Consider the following 17,880-nt stretch of genomic DNA (forward strand, 5'->3'; position numbering starts at 1 on the left):
GTGAAGCCATCAGGCAGGGGAAGATCAGTAACGAAATCTGAGGCACGGGAACAGAGCAGGAGTTGACGGAGTATGCCCAGCCTTCTGAAAGTATAATCTAGCAATGATTGGCTGAGATAATGGATGAGCAGGACATGCCAAGGGATGAGCTGGACATGCCGAGAGATGAGTTCAGATTGGTCTGCCACGTAGCAGGCTTCTGTCTATGACATGAGCTGCTCTGTATGTGTAGATAACCATTTCTACAGCGGCTTTTTTGAAAATATCATGAAGAACTGCAAAAGTATTACTACTCTTCTCAACATTGCTGCCCTGAATTTAACATGCGGTATCGACAAAGATCAGTGGGAAAAAGTTCTGGTGGGCTACTTTCTGGAGGACGATCGTGCCATGCGGACTCTGAAAATGAATCAGACAAGGAAATATTTTTTTATTTAACTTTCCATGACAGTGGAATGGTGATCAATAGTGTTGTTGTCACGGAAGAAGTTGACCGAGTTTTTAAATCAGTGGAATGCCCAGTGGAAGCAGAGTATGTTTGCAAATATGGTGGGAGTCAAAAAGAGAACACAGAAACCTGTTGTATAAATCAAATCAAATCAAATTTATTTGAAAAACTCCCTAGAAAGGCCAAAACCTAGGAAGAAACCTAGAGAGGAACCAGGCTATGTGGGGTGGCCAGTCCTCTTCTGGCTGTGCCGGGTGGAGATTATAACAGAAAATGGCCAAGATGTTCAAATGTTCATAAATGACCAGCATGGTCCAATAATAATAAGGCAGAACAGTTGAAACTGGAGCAGCAGCACGGCCAGGTGGACTGGGGACAGCAAGGAGTCATCATGTCAGGTAGTCCTGAGGCATGGTCCTAGGGCTCAGGTCCTCCGAGAGAGAGAACGAAAGAGAGAAAGAGAGAATGAGAGAGAGCACACTTAAATTCACACAGGACACCGAATAGGACAGTAGAAGTACTCCAGATATAACAAACTGACCCTAGCCCCCCGACACATAAACTACTGCAGCATAAATACTGGAGGCTGAGACAGGAGGGGTCAGGAGACACTGTGGCCCCATCCGAGGACACCCCCAGACAGGGCCAAAAAGGAAGGATATAACCCCACCCACTTTGCCAAAGCACAGCCCCCACACCACTAGAGGGATATCTTCAACCACCAACTTACCATCCTGAGACAAGGCTGAGTATAGCCCACAAAGATCTCCGCCACGGCAAAACCCAAGGGGGGGAGGCGCCAACCCAGACAGGATGATCACATCAGTGACTCAACCCACTCAGGTGACGCACCCCTCCCAGGGACGGTATGAGAGAGCCCCATTAAGCCAGTGACTCAGCCCCTGTAACAGGGTTAGAGGCAGAGAATCCCAGTGGAAAGAGGGGAACCGGCCAGGCAGAGACAGCAAGGGTGGTTCGTTGCTCCAGAGCCTTTCCGTTCACCTTCCCACTCCTGGGCCAGACTACTCTCAATCATATGACCCACTGAAGAGATGAGTCTTCAGTAAAGTCTTAAAGGTTGAGACCGAGTTTGCGTCTCTGACATGGGTAGGCAGACCGTTCCATAAAAATGCCTCCAGCTGTTTGCTTAGAAATTCTAGGGACAATTAGGAGGCCTGCGTCGTGTGACCGTAGCGTACGTGTAGGTATGTATGGCAGGACCAAATCAGAAAGATAGGTAGGAGCAAGCCCATGTAATGCTTTGTAGGTTAGCAGTAAAACCTTGAAGTCAGCCCTTGCTTTGACAGGAAGCCAGTGTAGGGAGGCTAGCACTGGAGTAATATGATAAAAAATGTTTGGGTTCTAGTCAGGATTCTAGCAGCCGTATTTAGCACTAACTGAAGTTTATTTAGTGCTTTATCCGGGTAGCCGGAAAGTAGAGCATTGCAGTAGTCTAACCTAGAAGTGACAAAAGCATGGATTAATTTTTCTGCATCATTTTTGGACAGAAAGTTTCTGATTTTTGCAATGTTACATAGATGGAAAAAAGCTGTCCTTGAAATGGTCTTGATATGTTCTTCAAAAGAGAGATCAAGGTCCAGAGTAACGCCGAGGTCCTTCACAGTTTTATTTGAGACGACTGTACAACCATTAAGATTAATTGTCAGATTTAACAGAAGATCTCTTTGTTTCTTGGGACCTAGAACAAGCATCTCTGTTTTGTCTGAGTTTAAAGGTAGAAAGTTTGCAGCCATCCACTTCCTTATGTCTGAAACACATGCTTCTAGCGAGGGCAATTTTGGGGCTTCACCATGTTTCATTGAAATGTACAGCTGTGTGTCATCCGCATATCAGTGAAAGTTAACATTATGTTTTCGAATGACATCCCCAAGAGGTAAAATATATAGTGAGAACAATAGTGGTCCTAAAACGGAACCTTGAGGACCACCGAAATTTACAGTTGATTTGTCAGAGGACAAACCATTCACAGAGACAAACTGATATCTTTCCGACAGATAATATCTAAACCAGGCCAGAACTTGTCCGTGTAAACCAATTTGGGTTTCCAATCTCTCCAAAAGAATGTGGTGATCGATGGTATCAAAAGCAGCACTAAGGTCTAGGAGCATGAGGACAGATGCAGAGCCTCGGTCTGATGCCATTAAAAGGTCATTTACCACCTTCACAAGTGCAGTCTCAGTGCTATGATGGGGTCTAAAACCAGACTGAAGCATTTCGTATACATTGTTTGTCTTCAGGAAGGCAGTGATTTGGTGCGCAACAGACTTTTCAAAATTTTTTGAGAGGAATGGAAGATTCGATATAGGCCGATAGTTTTTTATATTTTCTGGGTCAAGGTTTGGCTTTTTCAAGAGAGGCTTTATTACTGCCACTTTTAGTGAGTTTGGTACACATGCGGTGGACAGAGAGCCGTTTATTATGTTCAACATAGGAGGGCCAAGCACAGGAAGCAGCTCTTTCAGTAGTTTAGTTGGAATAGGGTCCAGTATGCAGCTTGAAGGTTTAGAGGCCATGATTATTTTCATCATTGTGTCAAGAGATATAGTACTAAAACACTTGAGCGTCTCTCTTGATCCTAGGTCCTGGCAGAGTTGTGCAGACTCAGGACAACTGAGCTTTGAAGGAATACGCAGATTTAAAGAGGAGTCCGTAATTTGCTTTCTAATAATCATGATCTTTTCCTCAAAGAAGTTCATGAATTCATCACTGCTAAAGTGAAAGCCATGTCTTAGGTCAGTTAGGATCACCACTTTATTTTAAGAATGTGAAATGTCAGAATAATAGTAGAGAGAATGATTTATTTAAGCTTTTATTTCTTCAATCACATTCCCAGTGGGTCAGAAGTTTACATACACTCAATTTGTATTCGGTAGCATTGCCTTTAAATAGTTTAACTTGGGTCAAACATTTTGGGTTGCCTTCCACAAGCTTCCAACAATGAGTTGGGTGAATTTTGGCCCATTCCTCCTGACAGAGATGGTGTAACTGAGTCAGGTTTGTAGGCCTCCTTGCTAGCACACGCTTTTTCAGTTCTGCCCACAAATTTTCTATAGGATTGAGGTCAGTGCTTTGCAGAGGTGTCACATGACTTAGACTTAGACTCGAGTCACAAATATGATGACTTGCAACTTGACTTTGACTTTAACACCAATGAATCTTGACTTGACTTGGACTTGAGCCTTTTGACTCGACCTGACTTGATACCCTCCCCAAGCCCAAATGTAAAAAAAATATGCTTTTTAAAAAGTGTGCAGCGCATCAACTCTTCATTTAACGGATTACAGTTTGAATCGGACAGCAGCCAATCAAATTGTGCCAGCTGAGAAAAAGTTGTGCGTGGCAGTGCAGAGGAACGTTGGCGGGTGAATTAAGATGGAGCCCTTGCAGAGATGACACCCCAAATTATTATTTTCTGATATAAAGATGACGCTGTATCAACAAAAAAACAGATTGCAACTTGCAAAACATGCGGGAATAAAATTGCAGACGGAGTCGCAACAATTTCCAACTTCGACATTTGAAGCTGCAGTAAGTCATGGCTAATATAGCCGATAGCTATATAATTTATAACTTTAACTTAATAGTGTAGGATGTAGACTAACGTAACGTTAAATCAATGAGCCTCCACACAGTCAGTCAGTACGGGAACGTGATCATTGCACCCAAGATTGAGCTACAACTGTCTAGGCAGTTGTGTGTGTGTGTGTGTAAGGTTGGGAGATTGTGTACAAGCCTACATCGCCCGATTGCGCTCCATAGCGATCCTCGATAGTCTTTCTCATGGCTATCCATATAGTTCCATGGAAATATAACATTTATTTGGTAAGTAATAAATATAGAGATATTTTTAAAGCATTCATGATTTTCGTAAATGTAATATACTAACTATTACTCTAGTTAAAAATGTGAAAAGGTATCACATTTGGTGAAGAGCACATTATGACTTGTTTAGAACTTGAAACTCAAGGTTTAGGACTTGAGACTTGGCTTGATACTTGACGGACTTGACTTGAGACTTGTCTGTCTTGACTTGGGACTTGACTTGGGACTTGAGTGCTAAGACTTGAGACTTACTTGTAAAACAATGACTTGGTCATACCTCTGGTGCTTTGTGATGGCCACTCCAATATCTTGACTTTGTTGTCCTTAAGCCATTTTGCGACAACTTTGGAGGTATACTTGGAGTCATTGTCCATTTGGAAGACCCATTTGTGACCAAGCTTTAACTTCCTGACTGATGTCTTGAGATGTTGCTTCAATATATAATATTGAACATGATGCTGCTACCCCCGGCTTCACGGTTGGGATGGTGTTCTTCGGCTTGCAAGCCTCCCCTTTTTCCTCCAAACAAAATGATGGTCATTATAGCCAAACAGTTCCCTTTTGGTTTCATCAGACCAGAGGACATTTCTCCAAAAAATACAATCTTTGTCCCCATGTTCAGTTGCAAATTGTAAACTGTCTTTTTTATGGCGGTTTTGGAGCAGTGGCTTCTTCTTTGCTGAGCGGCCTTTCAGGTTATGTCAATATAGGACTCGTTTTACTGTGGATATAGATACTTTTGTACCCGTTTCCTCCAGCATCTTCACAAGGTCCTTTGCTGTTGTTCTGAGATTGATTTGTACTTTTCACACCAAAGTACGTTCATCTCTAGGAGACAGGACGCGTCTCCTTCCTGAGCAGTATGACAGCTGCGTGGTCCCATGGTGTTTATACTTGCGTACTATTGTTTGTACAGATGAACGTGGTACCTTCAGGCGTTTGGAAATTGCTCCCAAGGATGAACCAGACTATTTTTCTGAGGTCTTGGCTGATTTCTTTTGATTTTCCCATGATGTCAAGCAAAGAGTCACTGAGTTTGAAGGTAGGCCTTGAAATACATCCACAGGGACACCTCAATTGACTCAAATGATGTCAGAAGCTTCTAAAGTCATGACATCATTTCCTGGAATTTTCCAAGCTGTTGAAAGACAGTCAATTTAGTGTATGTAAATTTCTGACCCACTGAATTGTGATATAGTGAATTATAAATGAAATAATCTGTCTGTAAACAATTGTTGGAAAAATTACTTGTGTCATGCACAAAGTAGATGTCCTAACCGACTTGACAAAACTATAGTTTGTTAACAAGAAATTTGTGGAGTGGTTGAAAAGCGAGTTTTAATGACTCCAACCTAAGTGTATGTAAACTTCCGACTTCAACTGTATATGCGCGACAAATCTGAGGGAACACTCAGGGAGCCCCTGTAACCCTTATAGGCATGGCGTGCGTGTGTGTGTGTGTGTGTGTGTGTGTGTGTGTATGTCAGTTTTGTGTGTGCGTACGTGTCTTGTCAAGGAATCTTGGATTTCCATTAATTGTCTGGAGCTAATTGCGCAAGGATTTTTTTTTTCTTCTCTTATTTATACAATTAGTTGACTAATGGTGGAGCAAAGGTTTAAGGTGTTGAGTGTTCAAACCATATTATAATGCATAATAACTGTCATCAGAGAAATATGACATCATTCTTTACTTTTAACGGGTCAAAACATTCGTACAGTTCAAGTTCACTGGTTAGGCCTGCCGTGTGAAAGATCCCAACTGGACATGCAGTCATCTGAAAGCTCTCTTGGTTCAGTCAATAGTGCCACCTGCTGTTGTTCACACCTTATTTCATAAATAACCCAATTTTATTTTCTTGCAAAGATGTATGAATGTGGTTGGAAGAATAGTCCTACCAAATAACTGTTTCCCTCTTATTTTTTCTGTCAAATATCAGCTCATCGTCTCACTACATTACACAAACAAGGGAGTATTTCATTTTTATTTTGTTAATATAGGATGAGATGAACAGAAACGTGTAATTTGAAAGTCATATCTTTCATTATTTCAACTTTTACAATGAACAATAAAGACATTGCTGTAGGTCAACATTAGGAATCTACAGGAGTAAGAATATGTCAGATAAACCTCTTGCAACCTTCTGGAACCCTCACCTGCCATTCTAACTGATATGGCAACTCAGACAGTTGGGTTGTCACTAGTTAAGACCTGATTTTAAATCTAAACTTAACCTTAACCACAATGCTAACCTTATGCCTAACCTTAAATTAAGACCTAAAAGCACATTTTTGTAGCAAAAGTTGACTCCCCCCTCAGGAGACTGAAAAGATTTGGCATGGGTCCCCAGATCCTCAAACAGCTCTTCAGCTGCACCATCGAGAGCATCCTGACCGGTTGCATCACCGCCTGGTATGGGAACTGCTCGGCATCCAGCTGTAAGACACTACAGATTGTAGTGCATACAGCCCAGTATATCACTGGGGCCAAGCTTCCTACCATCCAGGACCTATATACTAACGTGGCGGTGTCAGAGGAAGGCCCCAAAAATGGTCAAAGACTTCAGTCCCCCAAGTCATAGACTGTTCTCTCTGCTACCGGAGCGCCAAGTCTAGGTCCAAAAGGCTCCTTAACAGCTTCTACCCCCAAGCCATAAGACTGCTGAACGATGAATAAAATGGCCACCCGGACTATTTACATTTGATTTTGCATTGCTGTTACTATGTGTTTATTATCTATGCATAGTCACTTTACCCCTACCTACATGTACAAATTACCTCGACTAACACATTTACTCGGTACCGGAACCCCTTTTATATAGCCTCGGTATTTTATTGTGTTCGTTTTTATTTCATTTTTTTACTTTATTTTAATCAGTACATTTTTTCTTAACTCTATTTCTTGAACTGCGTTGTTGGTTAAGGGCTTGCAAATAAGCATTTCACGGTAAGGTGTTGGGTGTTGTATTGGGCACATGTGACAAATTACATTCGATTTGATTTGTGACTGTGACTTTGTTGCTGTGTTATCTTGTGGAAACCAGACAGTGGGGGCGGGCTGCCGGTGAGTTTGTTTACATTGCTCATAACGCGCCATGCGATTCCTGGCTACGTGATGACGTAACCTGAAAGAAATCCGGTGGAACTCGGAAGAGAGGTGACTGTTGTATTCTAAATCAAAAGATCAAAATGAAATCAAAGGTGAGACAACTCTATTTTTCATGCATGTACGACACCTAGATATTTACGTACGGCCAGTCATTCTTGAGAACCTAGGAATTCATCATGATCGTAAGAATGTTATGTATTCCGTGCATTCTACTTGGGTTAGCGCCATAGCTCAGCTAGCCAGCTTCTGCAACATTGTTTTTTCAGCATCTTGTGAATCACACGGGAAATGGAAATGTTTACACTTGCACGCAGTGTTCTGAATGCAAATCTGCACATAACAGTTTGCAGATGTTGAAATCCAAACCTATATGGCTTACCTACGTTTTTTCTTCGTTGTGAGTATTCAATTGTATTTGCTTGGTGACAGCTTCTATCATTGAGTATCATTAGCTAGTTGGCGACAGATTTCATGCGAATATTCTAAAATCTGCATAAAGAAAATATTTGCATTTTCCGTCAAGTGGAGTGTTTCCACCAAAACTGACTTGTTGCGGAGAAAAAAACAGTGCGTGATGACGTAGACACACAGCATTACATTTTTATTACGTTTTCATGTACATAATACAAATCTAAATGTGTTTCCATCGCATTTTCAACTCAACCAATAGTTTTGTCACAAAAACTGTTGCCTAAATAGCCTGCGTCCTCTGGTCTTGGCACATGCGTTCTAACCAACAGTTCGCAGATACAGTGCGCGTAGGCTAGTCTACATTATGAGATTATTATGGATATTTGTTTTTGTCAAGCATCGATCATCATGTCACCAGAATGAGTCCATCGATATTTTTTGGAAAAGACCATGAAGCTCATAGCGTGCACTTTCAGCACCCTGTGAAGTTCCTCATAACTAACTTCATCTGTACCTAATAAACTGCATGGTTTCCCGAGTCGTAGTGCGAGGACCACACACCATATCATCGCCTGACTCCCAAGTTTGCTTCAATATGATAGTTTTTAAATCAGTATTTGCGCATGAAGGCGTTTCCACCTACATTTCTGGCATAATACATGTTACCGACACAAAGGTCCCACCATGTGGAATGAACACGTTATCTGTAGGCATTTATACAATTATACCGAACCTTCCTGTTTCCATCACAGCTGTCATTCATTTTCGTAATAATAATTTAAAAAAAGGTTTTGTACGGTATTACTTTGCTCACATGAACACTGTGGATCGAAGGTGGTTAGTGAGTACACCCCACTTATGTACATTTTATGGCCATCTTTAGCAAGTTCTAGCTACTCCATGTGATCTCATGATTAATAGAATTATGAAATACTTGTCTAACTTCTTTTAAACTGACATGAATAGTTAATCACAAGTATTGTTTTTATCACATCTAGCTAAGTGGGAGTGAAAGTGCATTTTTCTGTTTTGTCAGTGATATAAGGAAGATCACAGAAACTGTGCTCGCAAAGTTAAAACATGAGTGGATTGCAAAGTACTAGGCCTATGTACAGTAATACCTTTATGCTCTAGATCTAGAACCCACATATTTAACTTCAACATAATGAATGACTTGTTGATGTTCTACATGTTCTAGATCTAGAACCCTGGCTGCCATGGAGTCCGAGGGTAACGTGCTCCGTGTGGACTTCCCAAACTTCTCCGGATCCCTGCTTCAGAAGCTCAACCAGCAACGGCAGAGGGGCCAGCTTTGTGACATCATTGTGGTCATCCAGGGCCACCAGTACCGCGCTCACCGGGCCGTCCTGGCCGCCAGTTCGCCCTACTTCTGCGACCAGGTCCTCCTCAAAAACAGCGCCCGCTGTGTTTTACCTGACGTCATGCACCCATGTGTGTTCGAACGCCTCCTCCTCTCTTGCTACACAGGCACCCTGCACCTACCAGCCGGCGAAGTGGTAGCCTTCCTCACTGCAGCAAGCTTCCTCCAGATGTGGCACGTGGTGGACAAGTGCACTGAGCTGTTAGAGGTGGTAGGAAGCGGCGCAAGAACATTAGTGCACAAGTCTTCTGGTGGGCTTGGGGACAGGCCTTCCCCTGGGGACAGCAGCTACCACAGCCCTGGGGATGGCTCCATGGGCCTGGAGGCCGGCGGAGTAGCAGTGGAGGGCTTTGCCAAGATGGAAATGGATCAGCTCCTGGAGAACAGCTTCTCCCCATCCTCTCTGGAGAACAACAGCACCCAACCCGGCGGCAGCTGCTCTCCGCCGGTCGACCACGACGGCTCAGGTAGCGAGGCCACCAGCCAGGACGGGGATGAGGAGGAGGTTGGTGAGGGGGACTACCAGTACTCCAGACCAGCCTACGTCCCACCCAGCATCATGGGCCACAGGAAATGGGTCCATGTGAAGTCAGAGAGGCGTGAGGATTGCGGGGGCGGCGGGGCTCTGTTTAGCGGGGACCCTGCGGTTACTGACCCCGAGCAGATGAACTTTAACCTCTCCCAGGCCTCGGCCAGCAAGAGCTCCCTGGGCCACAGCATCGACGAGAAGCTGGCATCTCAGCTGGAGGATCGCCTGGAGGAGGACCCGCTGGACTTTTATGGCACATCCATGGAGGGCTTCTCCGCCGACAAGGTCGAAGGGACCCCGCTTGGGCTGAAGAACGACCTGCTAGGAGGTGCAACCGGGGGTGAGGAGAGTGGCGGTGGTTTGGAAGGAAACCCCAGTGGCCTCCAGGAAGAGACTTCCCACTCGGGCTTTGCCTCAGTGGTCTACAAATTGTACCCCTGCCAGTGTGGCAAGAGCTTCACCCACAAGAGCCAACGGGACCGGCACATGAGCATGCACCTTGGCTTGCGGCCATACGGCTGCGCCGTGTGCGGTAAGAGCTTCAAGATGAAGCACCACCTGGTGGGCCACATGAAGATTCACACGGGTGTAAAGCCCTACGAGTGCAGCCTGTGTGCCAAGCGCTTCATGTGGCGGGACAGCTTCAACAGACACACGTCCTCCTGCACCAGGGCCCACCAGGCCCGGACTGCCGTCAACGAGCAGGCTGCCCAGATCTGCTGACCCCAGATCAGATTTCCAACTACAGTTCACCTCGTCATCTCCCACAGTCCCGTATCAGTTTCACTGAGCAGGCTTCCCAGATTTGCTGATCCTGGATCAGATTAACACACTAGCTTGGATGACCACCCTCCAATCAGTTTAGGTGGATATAGGGTTAAGCCACCCCTTTTGATTTGAACAAAACCTTCCATACATATTTGCCCATTGTAGAAGTGCTCAGAAACAGCTTTTTCTTTTACCTGAATGCCAACATATTCAAAAGATTAAGGCGCTCAAAGTTTACCCATTCTTCATACCCCACCATACCATAAGACATCCATGTCTTCATCACTGGAAAAGATAAACGGATTAGATTTATACCATTTGAAAAGCTTACAAACAGGGTTGTCAAACTATTTGATATATTTTGCCATCGGTTGAGACACAACATGCTCTTGAATACAGGGTGGTTATAATGGTTTGGCTAATAAATGTAGTAAAATGGGAATAACATTTACATTTCAAGTGGAACCACAAAGATGGTTGGAGGTCCAGACATCAGAGAATGTTGACTTGAATGGGAATATCTGTTGTTTTAAATTATACTGTCAATCCTCCATAGGAATTTACATTTTTACATTTGTCATTTAGCAGATGCTCTTATCCAGAGCGATTTATGTGTGAGTGCACACATTTTATTTCTTTTTTTAATTTAAAAATAAAAATACTTGTCCCTTGTGGGACTCAAAGCCACAATCTTGACGGAGCATAGATAAAATAGATAATTGGAAATATAGATAATAGAATAGATATGACGATTTAAGTGTACATTTAATGGTGGGTTGACCGGCGGTCACCTTTGTGGTAGACTGGCAGTAGTTAAAGTTAACATTTTATTCAATGATAATTTCAGTGGTGTACCTGGAGGTTATTCAGTAGTGAGTTGCCTAGTTAAATAAAGGTTAAATATGTTTTATTTTTTAAACCCAGCTAAATTGCAGTGGTCTGAAGGGATAGGTCCATTAAATTTCTATGATTGAAATGATACCCACCTTGTATTCTAGAGCAAGTTGTGTCTCAACTGTTGGTGGGCAAAACACAAAAAACTCAGATGATGTGAAATAGGGCCTAAGCTACATATGCAAATATGAAGAAGAAAAATCAGTTTACACATTTTTAGATAATTGAAGTTAAAGGTTTAAAAAAATGTTTAAATTTTTTAATCCTTTGACACGTACCAACAAACGGGTGTGGTCCTTGCAGCGTATGCTCAAACCAGTGTGATTAGAATGCTTATTTAGAACATCCAGTTTTGATTGACCCAGCAGTCCGTGTTTGAGCTGGCCACACTGCTTTTTCTCAGAAACATTTAGCACAATCACAGTCCTTACAAAGTTATGTACTGAATATGACCAGTTTATTTTTGGATGCAATGTCCAGACATTCACAGAAGTAACAACAGCATAACATAATCATCCAAACCGGAAAATGTAGGCTACATTAGTCCTAGCGCTAACTGAGGAAAGATTGAGGCCTGTTCTGACTACAGATGCACAAATGTCTGCACACTTGATCTGCGGAAACACTGGGGAAGTGCTTGGCTTGGGCTCTCCTCGAAGTGAGAAGTTTGTCCGGTTCAGTAAAGTCTCAAACATAAATTGTCCACAACAGTGAAATGGGCTACTTCTATGTGAATTTAATGAGGAGGTGGAACACATCTGAATTCAAACTGTTGTTAGAAAATAAAACTTGTTAGAAAATAATTTTACATTGACTAGTTGAAACATAGCCGATAGATAATTAGCAGGCTGCGAGGGTTAACTGTCCTCTTACTGAACGATCACATTTAGGAACAGTGAGTGCATTCATTGGGGGTGGCAGGTAGTCTAGTGGCTAGAGCGTTAGACTAGTAACCTAAAGGTTGCAAGATCTAATCTCCGAGCTGACAATGTGAAAATCTGTCGTTCTGCCCCTGAACAAGGCAGTTAACCCACTGTTCCTAGGCTGTCATTGAAAATAAGAATTTGTTCTTAACCTCTCTAGGGTAAGTGGGACGCTAACATCCCACCTGACCAACATCCAGTGAAAGTGCAGGGCGCCAAATTCAAACAGAAAACACAATTTTAAACATAAACGTGTTAATCCCACCACAGTGTCCGATTTCAAAAAGGCTTTACGACAAAAGCATACCATGCGATTATGTTAGGTCTGCACCTAGACACAAAAAAACACAGCCATTTTTCCAGCCAAAGAGAGGAGTCAAAAAGCAGAAATAGAGATAAAATTAACCACTAACCTTTGATGATCTTCATCAGATGGCACTCATAGGACTTCATGTTACACAATACATGTATGTTTTGTTCGATAAAGTTCATATTTATATCCAAAAATCTCTGTTGACATTGGTGCGTTGTTATGTTTTGCCTCCAAAATATCCAGTGAAAGTTCAGAGAGCTTTCACCGGATACAATTTACAGAAATACTTATCATAAATGTTGATTGAAATACAACTGTTATGCATGGAATTAAAGATATACTTCTCCTTAATGCAACCGCTGTGTCAGATTTCAAAAAAGCTTTACGGAAAAAGCAGACCATGGAATAATCTGAGTACAGCACTCAGAGACCAAAACAAGCCATACAGATACCCGCCATGTTATGGAGTCAACAAAAGTCAGAAATAGCATTGTAAATATTCACTTACCTTTGATAATCTTCATCAGAATGCACTCCCAGCAATCCCAGTTCCACAATAAATGTTTGTTTTGTTCGATAAAGTCCATAATTTATGTCCAATTACCTCCTTTTTGTTTGTTCATTTAGTACAGTAATCCAAATGTGCAGGCACTTGGTCCAGACAAAATCAAAAAAGTTATATTACAGTCTGTAGAAACATGTCAAACGATGTATATAATCAATCTTTAGGATGTTTTTACCATAAATCTTCAATATTGTTTCAACCGGAGAATTCCTTTGTCTTTAGAAATTAAAGGGAACGGTGCTAACTCTCACGGGCACACGCCTGACTGAGCACATGGCCTTCTGGCAGACCCATGACTCAATCAGCTCTCATTCTCTCCCACGTCACAGTAGAAGCCTGAAACAAGGTTCTAAAGACTGTTGACATCTAGTGGAAGCCTTAGGAATTGCAATATGACTCCACAGACACTATATATTGGATAGGCTAAGACTTGAAAACCTACAAACCTCAGATTTCCCACTTCCTGGTTGGATTTGTTCTCAGGTTTTTGCCTGCCATATGAGTTCTGTTATACGCACAGACATCATTCAAACAGTTTTAGAAACGTCAGAGTGTTTTCTATCCACATCTACTAATAATATGCATATCCTAGCATCTGGGCCTGAGTAGCAGGCAGTTTAATCTGGGCACGATTTTCATCCGGACGTGAAAATACTGCCCCCTACCCCAAAGAAGTTAACTGACTTGCCTAGTTAAATAAAGGTACAATTTTAAAAAATCGGACATCACGTGTATTAAACAACTCACGCTGGTGTGACCGATAGAGATATTTGGAACTCACAAGTGAAAAGGATAAATATAATATTAAGTAAATCATGAAATAGTTTGATAACACTTTGTCATCTTTTAAATGACATCAAACTCAACCGTTTATCTTTTTTAAAATCAGTACTGAAGACAGGGATGTCTCATGGTATGGTGACATGGGTCAACTTTGAGCACCTTTATCTTCTGAATGTTTTTGCATTCAGGTCCAAAAAGTAATTTTCTGATCACTTCTTCCATGGGCAAACATGTATGGAAAGTGTTGTTTAAATCAGAAAGTGATTGACTTCAAATGGATTTGCCCTTATAGATTTACAACGGGGCAGCGGCCTGAGCCAACCGTCACATACAAACTGATCCAAGATCAGAATCCTGGGATGCCAGCTTTGCAGTCTAGTCAGCTACTCAGATCTGCCGAGTCAGAATCAGAACCTCAGAAATTGTGGTGTGTGGACTGCTATAGCTACTTAACAGGAGAAACATGGAGTGCATGTACAGTGCCTTCAGAAAGTATTCATAACCTTTTACTTATTCCACATTTTGTTGTGTTACAGCCTGAATTCAAAACATTTCATTTCTTCTACTTCTCACCCATCTACACAATACCCCATAATGAAAAAGTTAAAACATGTTTTTAGAAATGTTAGCAAATTTATTGAAAATACAATTACAGAAATATCTCATTTACATAAGTATTCACACCCCTGAGTCAATACTTTGTAGCAGCTGTGAGTCTTTCTGGGAAAGTTTCTAAGAGCTTTCCACACCTGGATTGTGCAACGTTTGCGTGCTATTCTTTTCAAAATTCAAGCTCTGTCAAATTGGTTGTTGATCATTGCTAGACAACCGTTATCAGGTCTTGCCATAGATTTTCAAGAAGATTAAAGTCAAAACTGCAACTCGGCCATTCGGGAAGAGTCACTGTCTTCTTGGTAAGCAACTTCAGTGTAGATTTGGGCTTGTGTTTTAGGTTCTTGTCCTGCTGAAAGGTGAATTAATCTCCTAGTGTCTGGTGGAAAACACTGAACCAGGTTTTCTTTTAGAATTTTGCCTGTGCTTAGCACCATTTAGTTTATTTTTTATCCTGACAAATTCTCCAGTCCTTAACGATTACAAGCATACCCATAACATGATGCAGCCACCACTATGCTTGAAAATATGGAGAATGATACTTTGTAATGTGTTGCATTGGATTTGCCTCAAACATAACACTTTGTATTCAGGACAAAAAGTGAATTAGCTACCACATTTTTTTGCAGTATTACTTTAGTGCCTTTTTGCAAACAGAATGCATGTTTTGGAATATTTTTATTCTGTACAGGCTTCCTTCAATTTCACTTTGTCAATTAGGTTAGTATTGTGGAGTAACTACAATGTTGTTGATCCATCCTCAGTTTTCTCCTATCACAGCCATTAAACTGTAACTGTTTAAAGTCACCATTGGCTTCATGGTAAAATCCCTTCCTCTCCGGCAACTGAATTTGGAAGGACGCCTGAATCTTTGTAGGGACAGGGTTTATTGATACACAATCCAAAGTGTAATTAATAATTTCATCATGCTCAAAGGGATATTTAATGTCTGCTTTTTTTTATTTGAACCCATCTACCAATAGGTGCCGTTCCTTGCGAGGCACTGGAAAACCACCCTGTTCTTTGTGGTTGAATCTGTGTTTGAAATTCACTGCTTGACTGAGGGACCATACAATTATTTGTATGTGTGGGGTACAGATATGAGGTAGTCATTCAAAAATCATGTTCAACACTATTATTGCACATAGTCCATGCAACTTATTATGTGTCTTTTAAGCAAATGTTTACTTCTGAACTTAATGAGGCGTGCCATTACAAAAGGGTTGAATACTTATTGACACAAGACATTTCTGCTTTTCATTTTTAATTCATTTGTAAAAAATGTACAAACATGATTCAACTTTGACATTATCAGGTACTGTGTGTAGGCCAGTGGGGAAAAAATCTACATTTAACCAATGTTTAAATGAATTCTGTAACAACCAAATGTGGAAAAAGTCGAGGGGTGTGAATACATTCTGAAGGCACTGTAAATAGACTTTGAAGCATGAATGGGTTTGGTCACACATCTAATGTGGGGTCCATGTTACCTCAATGTTCTCACATAGACACATCAATAGCACACTGGCTAAAGCCATTATATTTACTTGGTTTAAACCATATATGGGCCTTTCTTTTGTTAACTATGTGGTAGGGCGTTTTTTCGCCCTCAGGACTGGATGTTGGAGAGTAGTGCCATTTATCTTGTCAATTAGCCAGCCATTCCCCAGAGGAGTTGCCATTTTGAAACCTTACTCGTCTATCCTCCGATGACTTCTCATATCTGTCACCTTGAAAATCTGGGATTCTCCTGTTCATAGTGTATTAATAGTTTATTTATTCATGGTTTTGGGAGTGGAATCATGTAAACGAGACAGTGTATCTTTGACATACTTGTACAGTTGTAGAAAATGATGGTATGTTCAATGATGGTGAGTATGGTTTGTTAAGGTGTGCCAATGTACTGTGTAGCCCAAGTTAGGTCAATATAACTTGTGAGGCTGTTGAGCTATGTAAATGGAATAGTACTTATGATATTAGCACACGTTTTTGACTTATTGAACATACTTAAAGTAACCATCCAGTGTTTCCAGATTTCTATGAAATATGACCCTAAAATTAATTACAATTTGAGTGAAATACTTTTCCTTCCAAAAATGGGTAATTAAGCATGTTAAAACACAGCTTTTCTGGGTTGGAATTGTGTGTGCGTAACCCAACAACAGAATGGTATGGGTGTATACCGTTCATTAAAAATGTTCATGCAAGTTGACTGAAGATTGCCCTGCTCAGCCAATGAGGCAGGGTGACATCATTCTCTATGGGTAAATAGCAAGTATTTTATAAATGGTCTGTTTGAGATACAAGTTTGAGGTGGAGTTTAAGTGTTTTGTTTCTCCAATTTATGCTTTGGCCACAAATCTGAGTATGAAACGAGTCAACAAAATGATTTGGGTTTGAGTTAACAGAATATATACTTTTAAAAGTTAGGTTTTCCCTGGGCAGTTACTTTAAGTTTAATGAGTCATGCATTTCAGTTTTGGAAATAGTATTCTTAAAGGCACTTAAACCTAGTTTGAACCAGAGCATGCCTTTCTAGTGACTTTTTGCCAGTAGGCTACCTGCTAGATAGTCTCTTCACACTTTTGTACAGTCAGCCACATAAAGAGTTATGTGAAAAATAATACAAGAAAGGTAGTATGCCTAATTTTAAAATTATGCCTGCGATAAGTCATAAGACTGTTTCACTTGCTAGGTTTGTGATGCTAGGTCGGTTTTACAGTTTATACTATTTCAATTCAAACAGGATTTGACTGATGTTATATTTCCAAACGACAATTGATATGTTTAACTGGAAACCTCAATTACATATACTAAAACCTCAACATATTTATCATAAAATATTTAACTATATTTTCGGGAAGTAGGTATAAATAAATGTACAAATGCACAAGATTACTGTAGTTTGTAGTTACACAACATCTGATAATCAACATATTGAATATAGTTTGTGGTTTCTTACTACTCTTATAGCCTAATAAATATTGTTTTTAGATAATTTATGACTGACATTGTTGATATATTGTTATTTTTTTAAATCAGCACGCGTTAATGGATTTTGAATTTAAGATATGATCCTTGTAGAATGAACGTTAAATCCTAAAATGTTTTGTAAAAAAGGTGACAATTGGTACTTATACCACCACAATGAGGAATATGCCACAATCTGTTCACCAATAGCTTTCTAGGTATTGTTAAAGAAAATTCAAGTGGACAGTCTAAGATTTTGCACTAGTTGCTACTTTTGTGACTATGTATTACGGGTGCCCTGGGAAATAAAGAGCAAACTATCTTCATTTTGAGG

The 17,880-nt window shown here is 41.0% G+C and overlaps 1 protein-coding gene across 1 annotated transcript; it reads left to right on the forward strand.

The window, feature by feature from the left end:
* The first annotated feature begins 7,400 nt into the window (after positions 1–7,400).
* Positions 7,401–12,383, forward strand: LOC112244567 (zinc finger and BTB domain-containing protein 43-like). Its single transcript, XM_024412280.2, has 2 exons — positions 7,401–7,489; positions 9,007–12,383. Exon 2 carries the CDS (start codon positions 9,026–9,028, stop codon positions 10,439–10,441), a length of 1,416 nt encoding a protein of 471 aa, XP_024268048.1. The 5' UTR covers positions 7,401–7,489; positions 9,007–9,025; the 3' UTR covers positions 10,442–12,383.
* The last annotated feature ends 5,497 nt before the right edge of the window (positions 12,384–17,880 follow it).

The sequence above is a fragment of the Oncorhynchus tshawytscha genome, linkage group LG33 (assembly GCF_018296145.1).
Source record: "Oncorhynchus tshawytscha isolate Ot180627B linkage group LG33, Otsh_v2.0, whole genome shotgun sequence".
Classification (NCBI taxonomy): domain Eukaryota; kingdom Metazoa; phylum Chordata; class Actinopteri; order Salmoniformes; family Salmonidae; genus Oncorhynchus; species Oncorhynchus tshawytscha.

Coding starts and splice junctions, on each gene's coding strand:
- LOC112244567 (XM_024412280.2), top strand. CDS start 9,026: ATGGAGTCCGAGGGTAACGTGCTCCGTGTGGACTTCCCAAACTTCTCC.